Source organism: Colobus angolensis, unplaced genomic scaffold (genome assembly GCF_000951035.1).
Source record: "Colobus angolensis palliatus isolate OR3802 unplaced genomic scaffold, Cang.pa_1.0 Scaffold98, whole genome shotgun sequence".
NCBI lineage: Eukaryota > Metazoa > Chordata > Mammalia > Primates > Cercopithecidae > Colobus > Colobus angolensis.
In genome coordinates this window covers 6,217,560-6,231,967 of record NW_012123820.1, presented here as the reverse complement: position 1 = coordinate 6,231,967, position 14,408 = coordinate 6,217,560, and the positions used below count along the sequence as shown (strand labels likewise).

Below are 14,408 nucleotides of genomic sequence, written 5' to 3'. Positions count from 1 at the left end.
ATAGTGAATAAATGGCAGAGCTGCGATTTGAATGCAGGCAGTATGGTTTCATAGTCTTCTTTACCATTCACCAGTCCCCAGAATAGTTTTTCAACGGTATCTCAAGAACTACGGTGCTTTGTGAGCCTTGAAACTTCTGCAGCCTGTGCCCCTGTTTGTAGGTGACTGGCTTTGAAGTTGGTGGGTCAGGATCCCTCTTATTCAAGACTAATTGCTACTATATTTTTAGCAAATAGCACTAACTTGCTTAGCTTGCTTTTAAGGTAAACTACTTCTGTTGATCACCAAACATAAACTATTGACATGGGTCATTACTTTTATATTTTCTACTTTTTTTAAAAGTTCCTTTTGAGTGTAAGAAATTTGGAAGAAGGTAAGCTTTGAATGAATGATAGAGCAGATCATCTCGTAGGCAGCATATTTTCATAAAGAAATAGTAAACGTTAGTAAAATCCAAATGTGACTTGGTATAGAAAGAAGGAGTTGAAGAAGTAAAGGTGCCTTGTCAGAGATGGTTGAAGTAGAATTGGAAGTGTTGCTCAGTTGAGCATTTTTAACAGATACTCAGCAGGCATTAACTGATTAATGGCCTTATTCTGCTGGGCGCTCTGCAGGGCCCCATATCTTCCCTGTTTTCAGAAACATTTCTAAATTGAGGAGGTTTACTCAGGATATGGAAATAAGTGAAAAACGAATTGTGATATTCTGTTGGTATAGAGGAGAGGGGCCTTCCAGTGATCCCCCAACCCTCTGCAGTTAGGCTTTGACCAGTATTTAAACATGTGGGGTTTTATTGTTGTGTATGTGAGATATGTGTGTTAGAATATTTATGTTAACTTTCCTATGTCAATCTAACTCAGCTGCAGATGGGACCTGTCCTGGTACAGAGGGGGAACAAAACAACTTGTATTTGGAGCAGTGGAGAAAAATTCGGATTTTAGAGACATAAGGAAAGCTTATTGAGCAAAAAATTTCCTTGAAGACTGACAAGTTATTTTTTTAATTTTTAGTTTTTGTGGGTACATAGCAGGTATATATATTTATGGGGTACATAAGATATTTTGTTACAGGCATACAGTGCATAATAATCACAGGGTAAATGGGGTATCCATCACTTCAAGCATTTAGGGACTGATAATTCTAATTTTTAAATTTTGATTATAAGCTAAATTTCCCTGTTGTCATATAATTACAAGCCGGTAACTGCAATATATTTTTCTCATGTTTTCACGTTTCAGGAGACCAGCTTTGATTTTAAATGTTCTCAGTCCAGACTAAAGACAACCAAATATTCTTCTGAGAAAGTGATAGGAACTCCTTATGCCAAAAGTTTTGTGCAAAGATTCCGAGAGGCTGAGTCCTTCACACAACTTTCTGAAGAAATCCAGATGGCAGTTATATGGTACAGGAGCAAAAAACTCAAGGCTCAGGCCATTTTTCTGGGTAACAAACTTCTTAAAAGCAACCGGCTTAAACATCTGGAAGCTCAAGGTACTAGGTAGGTATATTGCAAAAATTATGTTCCTTTACTTTTTCTGTTGTTGTTATGAGTAAAAGTGTATATTCAGGTCACTTTTCTTTAAAATGTGATGTCCAGCAGCCGCAGTGGGGCTAAACTGGGATGTACTCAAACTGCAGTTCCATTTGCTGCTTTTGTTGTAAGAGCAAAACTGTATCATTGGAGAAAGAGCATAAACAGGTTAATTGGACCTCAGGCATTTATGCTTTTCATCATTTCCATCTGCTCATTCCAGAACCATTAACAATGTCTGGTGTGCTGAGCCTGAGGATACAACTGCATAAAGACATGACTTGGTCTTCAGGGAGCTCAGGGTCTTCTGGAAAGGCAGCCCTTCTGCAGATAGCTTCAGTGCAGTGCAGTGGGATAAGGGCATGAGAGCAGAAGCAGAAGGTGCCTGCCTCCCATGAGGCCCACACAAGACTGCTGGGGTCTTGTACTGTTGCTACGTGCTACTGTTTGTATCAGCTGGACTTTGTATATTTCTTTTCTGTGATTTTTATATTCAGAACTGTTTGAGGGTGCTTATCTTTGCTTTTGAACCAGTATTGCATGAAGTATTACATGAAGTTAGACATTAGACACTTCAGGGCTTAGTGGTAACGATTTCAAACACAAATAGGTATTGAGAGCCTATTCCACCTTCACAGAGGCAATTTTCTGATTTGTTTTTTTATTGTATTCTTTAAGAAATATCCTGTGCATGCCCCGTAATTTCTTATCCATAGTTACAGAGCTATTCAGGGATTTAAAATTAATTCCTGGGGAGGAAGCACATATTAAAAATGTTGTTAAATTTTGTTTTGAAGTTTACGGAAAATATATTCCTGTTTCAGAAAAAAATTAGCATACAGTGAGGGTTTTGTAACACATTTTGATTAAAAGCGACAGGAGAAACGGTTGAATATTCCTAAGGGATAAAGTGCTTGAGGGGTTTTTACATTGAGATGGGTCCCCTAAAGGTGTGTAATAATCTAAAAGTGATGTATTCTATGGCTGGAAACGCAGCCTGAGATGGAGAGAAGCATTCTGTTTAAAATTGGGTTTAAAATCAAGGATAGATGAGGCAGAAGTAACAACTAAAAGTTAATGAGAAGGGTGGCAAACTGGTGTTTATTGGTTAAACCATTACTCAGTACTCCCCAGATATAGTGCTCCTTCATATACTGCCCTGTTTTGCTGTTTCATTAATATATTTGTAGTAAACTTTATAATTTATTTAATGTCCGTAATAACACTGTGAGGTAGACAGTATTATTCCCATTTCATAGATAGGTAAATGGCGTTAGATGTGGAACTCAGTTCAGGCCCTCTGTTTTCCTTTCAACTCTGAAGTACACCCACCTTCTTCCCACTTAAAAGCCACTGCTTATAGTAAGATAAGAAAATGGTTTGGAAGCAAAGATCGTGATTTATTATAATGGGCTCCCTCAAAGTTTTATATCCATGCCCATCTTTTAAAATCTATCACAAACAGTGAAACAATTCAGTAAGGCACTGATGAACCTTGTGGCAGTGTACCCTGTGTGGAAGCAAAACACCTAAAATGATCAGCTGTTTGATTTCAGAATTTCCAAACTTGAAGATGACATATGAATCATAATTAGGGTAGCTTAAGGCTGTCAGTGTGTCTGGGCCAGAAGCCCTGTCTTCACATTCTTTTATAAACTTCTCTTAGCCTTTATTCCTTTTTCCTTGTTCATTTCATGCTACAGCATGAAGCTGATTATATCCAGATTCAGATTAATATGTACTGGCAGATTTTTTCATTTATGATATTTCCTCATGTCTACTCATTACATTATGAACAGATTTAGCAGTTATGAGGGAAATGCTCTAAAAGTACAGGGGTATCTCACCATTCAGCAAATAACTAGCGGCTGTACTTTTGAGAGTTGGAAAGCGAAATGGGGACACATTCGTCTACACTTCAATCAGAGGGCATTTGTGCTCTGAAAAAGCAGACTTGGGGTGAAACATTTTTCAATGTAGTTCTGGGATTGTACACAGGCATAGGACTTGTAGATAAATTGTGTATTTTTCTTTTCAGTTGGTAAAGAATGTTTTTCTGCATCTTAAGCCCTGATTTTTCCTCTCTCTCTCTTTTAAAGTTTGCCAAAGAAACTAGAGTGCATAAAAACGTCTATTTGCAACCACCTTCTTCGTGGCTCAGGTATCAAAACTTCAAAGCATCATCTGAGACAGAGAAGATCACAGAATAAATTTTTACGGAGACAAAGGAAACCACAGAGAAAGTTGCAGTTGACTCTTTTAAGGGAAATTCAGCAGTTCTCTCAAAGGACTCAGAAGACTGCTGCAGATACCAGTGCTAAGTGGAGACTCTCACACTGTACTGTGCATAGAACTGATCTCTACCCCAACAGTAAGCAACTCTTGAATAGTGGAGTTTCAATGCCTGTCATACAAACTAAGGAGAAAATGATGCATGAAAATCTTAGAGGCATCCATGAAAATGAAACTGATTTGTGGACAGTGATGCAAATAAATAAAAACAGTACATCAGGAACCATTAAGGAGATAGATGACATTGATGATATTTTTGCTTTAATGGGAGTTTAGGTGTTCATATGTGAGATTTTTAAGTGATTAACAAGGCTAGGTCAGTGTTCTAAGTAGAACTGCTAAGATCTGGAAATACCACCTGGACTCACAGAGGAGCTGCTTTAGTGCAGCATTGCACAGGAGTTCAGTTCAGTTCAGTCTACATTTAAAGTAGCACTGTGTCATTTCATCAACAAGTATTTTGTTTTTGGTTTCAACTACATGCCAGGTGTTAATATGAAAAATCTGCCACAGCCTACCTTTGAGAAGCAGATGTAATTTCTTGAGGCTAGTAAGTCTCTGAAAAACTGAATAATTTTATGACTTACTAGGCAATTTAATAATCGTTTGCAAAAACCATTGTGTCTTGAGGTAAATGAGGAGGGAGGGTGGGGCATAGCAAGGAAACACCTGAAAGGTCACTTTGGCCTTATTGGTTCCATTGTACATAGGTCCACCTCTGAATACCGGTTTGTAGCTCCTGACAGTTATGCTGTCTTGTTTATATGTTGGAATTGATCATCAGGGTTTGCCACTGCTTGTATTACCAGGGACTGGTTACAACCATTATTTCTCTTCATTTGCTCAGCTTATCTCATATTAAAGTGAGTTTGGAGTTCTCCAAGAGGTTTTAATTGTATTTATTTGGCTACCAGTGATTGATTCCAAATAAACCTTTTTACAAAAAGGATATAAGGTGGTTTATGGTTACATATGATATATAACAGGGTAACAGAGAAAATAAAATGAAAATACCAGGTTAGGAGACACAAAGTAGACCCAGGAATGAGGCTAGAACATTTATAATTTGGTGTTGATGCTGTCATCTGATAGGGGATGTTGCTCATACTGTTGCTCTGAGGGAGTACATCTTGAGTATTTTCAAATAATGATGTGAAGTTTGAGGTAGGTATCTTTGCAATGTTCTACTTTACTAGAATTAGGTTATTAAGCTTCTCTAGTGGCCTTAACTTTTGTTACACAGAGATTTAAAGAAAACCAAAGCAGTACCTTAGTATGTATGTACTGCATCCTTCTTTTCCTCTGCCACCCTATTGTAACAAGTTATTTCCCTTCCATTCTTTATTTGGCTTTGTTCTTTCCCTTTCTGCCTTCTGCATTTTCTCAGTTATCTACCAGTGGTTCTCAAACTTTAGACTTTTTGAGAATCGCCTGGTGGGTTGCTAAAAGATGCAGATTAGACCTTTCCTAGACACCGATAAACAGGGGCCAGAAACCTGCATTTTTAACACAGAGCCCGCGTGATTTTGATCCAGGTGGCCCCAAATCCAGTTATGTAAACGCTGCTTTAGCTTCTGTCCTGAAGCCTTGTTAAGTAAACTGGTTTAATCCTTAATCTCTAGTCACTTTTCATGTTCCCTTTGGCTTCCTATCAAGTGGTAGTATCCATTTAGTGCCTTAAAATATGGACAATACCAAGGAGATTTCATTCCAGACAAGTCTAGAAATGGCCATTAGCTTCTAAGTGTCCTTGTGTTCGATGTATTTCCTTTACCTATTGGGAAATATAAGGTAAATTTGTAAGAGAACTGGTGCATAGCTTTGTGGACCATAGGGTTTATTTGCTGAGAGTTGTCTATATTCGTGCACCCAGTCCCCTAAGTAGCCTTTTTTAAGACTTCAGTAGCTGATTCAGAAAAAAACTCCCAGTCTTTTAAGACTTCATTTAGCTGATTCAGAAAAAAACTCCCTGGGAATTAGGAGATTTAAGGTTCAGTCTTCTCCTACTTGCATGTGGCTTCACTGACCTAGTCAGTTTCCCCTGGCTTAGGTTTCTGGATTTGAAGTGGATTTTTTTTTTCAAGAATGAAACTTTTATGGCTGAAATAAACTTTGGAGCTTATCTTTCATTGGAAAAACCAGGGTGGTTCGGTGAGTTAAGGACAATACAGCATGGACTGGACCACACCAGTCTAGCATTTGTTTCCAAATTCATTCATGTTCTTTTGGAGTAGCTTCATCTCCTCATTTTCCTGTCTTCTGCCCTTTACTATTCTGTAAAAATGGCAAAAAAGCCTCACATGTGTACACAAAATGACAATGTGTATGTTTATAAGGAATTTAGTATTCTATATCAGTTTTTCTAAATAAATCGAAATATTTATCATTTAAAAAAATGCAATGTAAAGTATACCAAACTGTAACTTACCTAGTGAGATTAGAAACTTTTGTCAAGGTCATCGTAGTGAATTATTGTTATTACTACTTTTGAGACAGAGTCTTGCGCTGTTGCCCAGGCTGGAGCACAGTGGTATGATCTCAGTTCACTGCACCCTCCACCTCCTGGGCTCAAGCTATTCTCCCACCTCAGCCACCTGAGTAGCTGAGACTCCAGGCACCATCCTGCCCTGGCTAATTTTTTAAAAACTTTGTGTAGAGATGGGGTTTCACCATGTTGCTTAGGCTGGTCTGAAACTCTTGGACTCAAGGGATCTGCCCACTTTGGTCTGCCAAAATGCTGGGATTACCCACATCCTAGCACCACTTTATCACTCCTAATGGCATGAGGACACACAGGCCATTTACAAGAGCAGTGTTTGAGACCTCTTGTGTGTCACTTCAAAGCCTCTTGGCCTTCATACTAAAGTCACTGCTGTGGCAACCACTTTCAAGTAGGGCTGAACCTTGCCTCTTGCTCTGGGGACAGCTCACTTCTTGCCCCTGGGCTTCTCAACAGCTGCAGGAACTGCCTAGCACTTGGGTATGTACCACCCGGAAGAGGTGTGGGGCCGCCCCCTCCCCTCCTCAAAGAAATTCAGAGGCACAGTGTGAGGCTAAAGTAACTTCCATCTTGGATGCTAATCTACCATGTTGACTTCTGATAACCAGTTCCAGAAATGCCTCTAAGATTTCTACTTTTACCTATTAAAAGAACACACACTCACTGTAAATCGTGGCAAATTATAGGCTGTGTTACAAACAGCATTCTTGCCTTTCCCTGAGGAGCTGACTTCAGTGTCTCACATGTTCCTTCTGAAGCATGCAAACCCTTTTCTCTATGGCATATAAGCCCTGGGTCGGGGGTAACTGCGGGGATCCACTGTCTCATCACTGCCTGAGACATGGCTTCTGTGCATAAGTCCCTATTAAATGTTTCTGACACACTGGATTTGTCGGCCTTTTTCCTTGGCATCTCAGCACCCTCAGTCTTTGGGGATAGGTTGCATAGACCTGCTCACTGTAGAACACCTATTTCCTAAGACTTGTCATAAGTTCCCTCAAGATCTAGCATTAGCGCCTACGTTTTGGCTAACTCAATATGTCGTTAATAGGCCTGTCTTGTTTCATTTTGCCACTGTTCCCTGGGATCACTTCCCAAATTTACATATGTAAGCCTTTGGCTCAGGCTCTGCTTATAGGAGAACCAAGGATAAATCAAAGCAGTAAAGTAACACTGACAGACAAAAAGATGACTTCTAAGATAACTCTTTTGTTACTATATATTTTATGAATGTCTATATTAAAAAAATCTTTTTTCTGGCTGAAAACATTCCTGGTTAGATTAGACCAATTCCATCAACTATACAACTGACAATATATTCAGATTATTTTCTGGAAAAAAGCCATGAAGTTGGTTTATAGCTTTAATTTTTTATCCAGCAATACAGCTATAACCTTTTAATATTCAGCTTTACTTTGAAAAGCTAAGCCACTTGTGTGAATAGGTCAGTGGCACCTTCACAAAAATCTTTTCTATTACCTTTAGTTCAAAGGCTTTATCTTTTCATTCTGAATTTTAAATGTAGCCGTCTAAACTGTCCCATCAGCTTTTTTCTCTTGCCCTTTGCAAATTAGTTTTCTCACTTAAAGCTATTTTTGTTTTTTGCTTTTTCACTAGTGAAAATGTTACTTCCCCGTGAAAGGACATTTCCTGTAATCCACCTGTGAATTTTGTTATATTTCTTTGTTGGTTTGGCTTTACAAATATGTAGCTGTCTTCTCACGTGTTACCTGCTGTAAAACCATTTTTCTCTTAATAGCTTTCAAGGTTACGGTAACATAAATTTCAGAGAAATCAAGTAAGTTGCCCAAGATCCAACATATATAATAAACATCAGAACTGGAACTTGAATTCTGTTCTTTCGGTTGTTTCCAACATGGACTAACATTTTATCAACAATGTTTTCAATATTCAAATAAGGACTCAAAAAAATAGGCTTACATAGTAACATTTATCCATCAACTTACCTATCGATGCTTAACAGAAAAGCAGCCCCTTTTACCTGACCCATTTTAACTTTTTTTTTTTTTTTTTTTTGACGGAGTCTTGCTCTGCCGCCCAGGCTGGAGTGCAGTGGCCAGATCTCAGCTCACTGCAAGCTCCGCCTCCCGGGTTTCCACCATTCTCCTGCCTCAGCCTCCCAGGAAGCTGGGACTACAGGCGCCGCCACCTGCCCGGGGATTTTTTTTTTTTTTTTTAGTAGAGACGGGGTTTCACCGTGTTAGCCAGGATGGTCTCGATCTCCTGACCTTGTGATCCGCCTGTCTTGGCCTCCCAAAGTGCTGGGATTACAGGCTTGAGCCACCGCGCCAGGCCCATTTTAACATTTTTTTTAAAAAAAAATACACGTAGTAGACGTATTCTTCAAAAGACAAAAGCCCAGTAAAATGTCAAACCCTTCTCTACATAGTTGTAACAGGTTTTCATTTTATGGCTGTGCTCTTGCTTGTCAGTTTGTTAAAACAGGGGAATCAGCTAGTAGCTGTTCTAATGAACACCATAATTCAATTACTTATAAATTTTTTCCCCCCAGGCGCAAATTCTTGTTTTGAGAAGGTGCAGATTTTAAAGCTGAAGTGATCCTCCTGGAAGTTACATGCCCAACATTTAAAACAATGTTGGAATTCTAGGTATTTAACTCCAGTTAGCATAAAGCTTCTTTTTTTTTTTTTTTGAATCTTCAGCTAAACTGGGAACCGTTAGTCAAGATTTCCTGTTACACTGGCTATAAAGCATCTCAACAGATGGATTCCAGAAAAGGTCACAGCGCTGTGAAAAGAAAAGAAAAAAATAATTTTCTTCCTTTCCTCAGAGATAACATCTGAATTCATCAACTTAAAAAAATTTGCAAATTCTTATGATTTCATGTATGAAAGCAGAACATCTTTTAATGTGTTCTAGCTTCTCTTCCCCCAGCCCTTTCTTGTAGTATCCTAAAATCTGATGATCAATATCTGATCCATTTCCTTCATGATTCCAAAAATTTCACTATACCTTCTGTTTTGCTTTGTTTTCCAGAATAAGTCTTGATCTCTTTAGTTTGTTCTTTTTTGTAACAAATATTCAATTACCTTGTTAGACTTTTCAGGTTTTAAAAAAATTACCATCATTATTATTGTATATATTATTTTTCTATCTGTCTTCCTACATCCATCCATCCCTCTGTCCATCAGTATGGAGATCAGCCAAAATGTTTCTCAGGTATGGATATACTAGTTTTTTTTATTTTTTTTATTTTTTTGAGACAGAGTCTCGCTCTGTTGCCCAAGCTGGAGTGCAATTGTGCGATCTTGGCTCACTGCAACCTCCACCTCCCAAGCAGCTGGGATTACAGGCGTGTGCCACCACACCTGGCTAATTTTTGTTTGTTTGTTTTAATTTTTCTAGAGATAGGGTTTCACCATGTTGACCAGGCTGGTTTCGGACTCCTGACCTCAGGTGATCCACCCAAAAGTGCTAGGATTACAGGTGTGAGCCACAGCGCCTGGCCTTCAAATGCCTCTAGTTTTAAGTGACAGTTTAAGAGACACTGACAGTATTACAGGTTTTCAGTATATAAAGTTATAAAAACAATTCAACTAACAAGTGGATAAAGAAAATGTGGTATATATGTACCATGTAATACTACTCAGCCATGAAATGGAACAAAATAATGGCATTTGAAGCAACCTGGATGGAGGTGGAGACCACTATTCTAAGTGAAGTAACTCAGGAATGAAAAACCAAATACTGTATGTTCTCACAAGCGGGAGCTAAGCTATGAGGACACAAAGGCATAACAATGATATAATGGACTTTGGGGATTCATGGGGAAAAGTGGGTGGGGCGAGCGATAAAAGACTACACACACGGTACACTGCACACTACACTGCTTAGGTGATGGGTGTGCTAAAATCTCGTAAATAATCACAAAAGAACTTTTCCACGCAACCAAAAACCTGTTCCCCAAAAACTATTGAAATAAAAAAATTTTAAAACCCACAACATTCTCATATTACTTCATAAAAAACAAAAAACAAACTTCAACTCTTACCTTACAGGAAACAACTGAGGAAAACATCCTTGAGTTTTTGTGTTAACAAATTTCTGGATCTGAAGCACTTGTTTTAAAAGATGTCCCTTGGAAGATTTGTCAATTTTTGTTAATACAATCTATAAGAAAACAAATTTTTATCCATTAGAAATAAAGTGGTTCTTAATAATTTTACACATCTTAGCTACAATTTTTCATTCACAACTAGGTGACCCGTGCAAATTTATCTCTCTGTACGTATTTCCTCATCTATAAAACAAAAAGAATGACCTATAAAGGAGTAGCTACGAAGATTAAATGAGCAGATGTGTGAAACACATAAAGTGTACGCTGTGTGTCTGCTGCTTAATAGTGCTTTAACCACATAGGGCGATAATATCTTGGAAAGATCAATGAGAAGGGTCCTGGAGTTACATTTGCAATTGTTCATATGATCACAATATACCTGATAGCTTAAGATATATAAATGAATATTGGGTTTATCTATATAAAATTGTCAATTTGTAATCATTTTTTGACCTATACTCTAAAGAAAAAAATTAGAAATCAGGCTATTTGTAGGTTGTATCTACTAGTTATATTCCAAGTAAGTCCAGAATTCTACTTGTCCAAAGACAAGTATCGTAGTGCAGAAAAGGTCAAAGTATGGATGATTACAAAAATCAATTAAAAATAAAACCTTAAGCCACCAGGTATTCCTGGTGAATTTCTGTAAAATTAAATTTCCTGGCAAATCATTTTTGCTTTTTAGTCATAAAAGATGCTAATGGCAGGAGTGAGATGTCATGATACATATATTGGTTTGTGTCCACGGTTCCTTTCTCATAACTCCCATAGCCCTTGTTACAATCTTTTGTTTTAATGTTGGATATGTTAGGCATCAGGAAATAAAATCTCTCTGACCTCCTGCCTTCCATTCACCTGCTCCAAGACAAGACTTGTAATCTTCCCTCACCTTTCTCATTGTGGGACATATGACCCTCATTCCAGAGAGGGTCCCACCCCATGCCCTGGGGGAAGGGATGCTGATGTCAGGAAACTTCCATAAAAGCCCAGAAGACTGGGTTTGGAGAGCTTTCAAATAGCTGAACACAGGGACGTTCCCAGAGGGTGGCATGCCCAAGGAGGACATGGAGGTTCTGTGCATCTTCATTGTATCCTTTGTAATATACTTTATAATACCATCAGAAAACATGTTTCCCTGAGTTCTCTGAGCCACTCCAGCAATTAATCAAACCCAAAGAAGGGGTAGTGGGAACCCCAACTTGAAGCCAGTCTAGATATTCTAGAGGCCCAAAATTGTGACTAGTGTCTGAAGCCGGGTGGGAGGAGTCGTCTTGGGGACTGAATCCTCAGTCTGTGGGATCCGATGTTATCTCCAGGTAGACAGTATCAGAATCAAATTTTCAGATACCGAGTTGGTGTCCACTGCTTGTTGGTGAAGAAAAAACCCCTACATATTTGGCCACAGAAATCTTTTGTGTTAATTGTTGTGGTATGAGAGGAGAGGAAAAACATGGTTCCAGTGCTTTTCCCATAGTGAGAAGCAGAAAGTGTGCGGTTTCTAATGACCTGTGAATCCCTCCACAAATGGGAGTCTTTCCTCATAAAGGCAAATGTACTCATATTTAAAAGGAGATACAGATACAATTTCTCTATTCCAATTCCTTTTGCAACGAAGAAAGTAATATTTCCTTTCAATTAACATTGAGGAAAATATATGATTTCATAAACTAGTATCTGTGATATCAAATAAGGAATACTATTATTTAGTTTGGCAATATTTAGGCATTTTTACTAGGTAGACTATCAATCCTTTGACTCCTAATAAACTGTGTCTAATGCTTCATAGGGCTTTTGCAAACCCCAAGAATTCCAAGACCTCAAGAATAAAACAAAAGTGGCTGACTAGTTACTTGGTGTGATTTGTACTAAACTCCACTTCTAAGTATTAGTGGCTTTCTGACATCTTTTTGAAACCAAATTATAGTTATTGTGTTCTTCACTTTTCTTTGGAAAGAAACTTTAAGAGTGCTATGTTATCTGGAAGTCTCACAAAGCAAAATGAATGTGGATACCAATCTACAATTCTGTATTCTATTCTAGGTCAAAAGACAAAGAATACTTGAAAGAAATTCCCAGAAGAAATTTTGTTTGCTTTAAAAATATAAAAATCCTACTAGTGTGTGCTGGAGGCTGCTATGTTCCTGCAACAATTTTAAAATTTTAAATTAGTTAAGCAACTTTTAAAGTGGCAGTTTTATTCACATTCCTATCAGTACTGTCTGTCAAGCTGCTGTTAAAGAGCTAACTTGTTCTGAAAAAATGTTTATGTTGCTATAAAAAGAAAAAGTATGAAAAGTACATAGGAACATTAAATGAACAGCTGAAAGAAACCTTTAATTTTTAAAACATACAGCTGAGCGACAGAAAAGAATAAAAGTGCCACAGAACTTACTTTAATTAATATTAACGGATGATTAATTGAAAAGATTATTCAAAAGGCACTCTCCTTTATCTTTTGAGGAAGCAACACAATCTCAATTGTTAAAAGGTGCATGTACACACAGATGCACACAGAACTGATTATTTCTAATTGCAACCATGATTCAAAGGAAGTACTTACCACATAAGGTAATGCAAATTCTTCACACATTTCTATGGCAATAGTGTCTGTTTTTTGAATTCCAACAACACTGTCCACTAATAAAAATGTTCTCTTCAAGCTATAAGCATGTAGAAAAGAAGATTAATGGCAATATAAAATACACCCATTCATTTATCCCCTCTTTCTTACTATACTAAGAAATTCTCCTTGGAGTAAATCTCAATCCAAAATTAAAAAATTTCTTTAGCCAAAAGGAATTCTCAATTTGCCAACAGTTTATCCTGCAGTCCAGTAGGTCTCACTGCTGTTTACTTTCAATAACTAAATTCACTAAATATTAACTTAATTCAATAAGCATATATTGGACGTAAGACATTCTGCCTGGGACTTGATACATAATGAGTGACTTCCCTCCTCTAAAAGCTTAAACTTGAGGAGAAAGAGACACAAATCAAATTAACCATAAATTACAGCTTATAAATTATAGAAACCATAAATTATAAAAATCAAATTAACCATAAGTTATAAAACTTTTTTTTTTTTAAGAGCCTCATTCTGTTGCCCTGTCTGGAATGCAGTGGCACGGTCTTGATCTTGGGTCACTAACCTCCGCCTCCTGGGTTCGAGTGATTCTCCTGCCTCAGTCTCCTGAGTAGTTGGGATTACAGGCGTGCACCACCATGCCTGGCTAATATTTTTGTTGTTGTATTTTTAGTAGAGTCGAGGTTTTACCATGTTGCCAAGCTGGTCTCGAACTCCTGACCTCAAGTGATCTGCCAGCCTTGGCCTCCCAAAGTGCTGGGATTACATTACAGGCATGAGCTGCCGTGCCTGGCCTGTATAGAATTTTTTTTTTTCTTTTTTTTGAGACGGAGTCTCGCTCTGTTGCCCAGGCTGGAGAGCAGAGGCACGATCTTGGCTCACTGCAAGCTCTGCCTCCCAGGTTCATGCCATTCTCCTGCCTCTGCCTCCCAAGTAGCTGGGACTATAGGCACCACCACCATGCCCAGCTAATTTTTTGTATTTTTAGTAGAGACGGGGATTCACCATGTTAGCCAAGATGGTCTCAATCTCCCAACCTCGTGATCTGCCCACCTCGGCCTTTATTGCCCTAACACTAACAGATAACAGAAACCAGACAAATTATATTTTGCATTTTCTTATGTAAATATTTGATTTTACCCTCTATGTAAAGCTACAACAAACAAGATACTTATAAACATTTTTTTACATTTCAAAAGATTAACATCAATTTTCTATATATGATGCAATTCTTGAAACAGAACTATCACTTGACTACATAAGGAGACAAAAAGATATTATTTGCAGCAGATCTGATGTCTGAAGTATTTTAAGATGATCAGAATTTACTGGTTTTAACCAACAATTTTCATTTTCAAAATTAGCCAGGTAACAGTTTGGTTTAAAAAAAAATTAAAAGGCC

General features: G+C 37.9%; 2 protein-coding genes across 4 annotated transcripts in view; one reads left to right on the top strand and one right to left on the bottom strand.

The window, feature by feature from the left end:
• LOC105505092 (chromosome unknown open reading frame, human C3orf17) overlaps window positions 1–4,771 on the top strand; it is a 15,101-nt gene extending 10,330 nt beyond the window's left edge. For both annotated transcript variants that reach the window (XM_011932796.1, XM_011932795.1), the window contains 2 exons: window positions 1,239–1,498; window positions 3,631–4,771. In XM_011932796.1, coding sequence (XP_011788186.1) covers window positions 1,239–1,498; window positions 3,631–4,099 — 729 coding nt within the window. In that variant the 3' untranslated portion in view covers window positions 4,100–4,771. The remainder of the gene's footprint in view (window positions 1–1,238; window positions 1,499–3,630) is intronic.
• Window positions 4,772–8,255: 3,484 nt separating this feature from the next.
• Window positions 8,256–14,408, bottom strand: part of GTPBP8 (GTP-binding protein 8 (putative)) — a 12,040-nt gene continuing 5,887 nt past the window's right edge. The window contains exons 4-7 of one of the 2 annotated variants that reach the window (XM_011932791.1): window positions 12,983–13,082; window positions 10,357–10,475; window positions 8,634–9,092; window positions 8,256–8,325 (exon numbers count right to left, since the gene is read on the bottom strand). In XM_011932791.1, the coding sequence (XP_011788181.1) occupies window positions 9,023–9,092; window positions 10,357–10,475; window positions 12,983–13,082 (289 nt within the window). In that variant the 3' untranslated portion in view covers window positions 8,256–8,325; window positions 8,634–9,022. Of the gene's footprint in view, window positions 8,326–8,633; window positions 9,093–10,356; window positions 10,476–12,978; window positions 13,083–14,408 lie in introns of those variants that run through there. The other variant, XM_011932792.1, reaches the window with a different exon arrangement.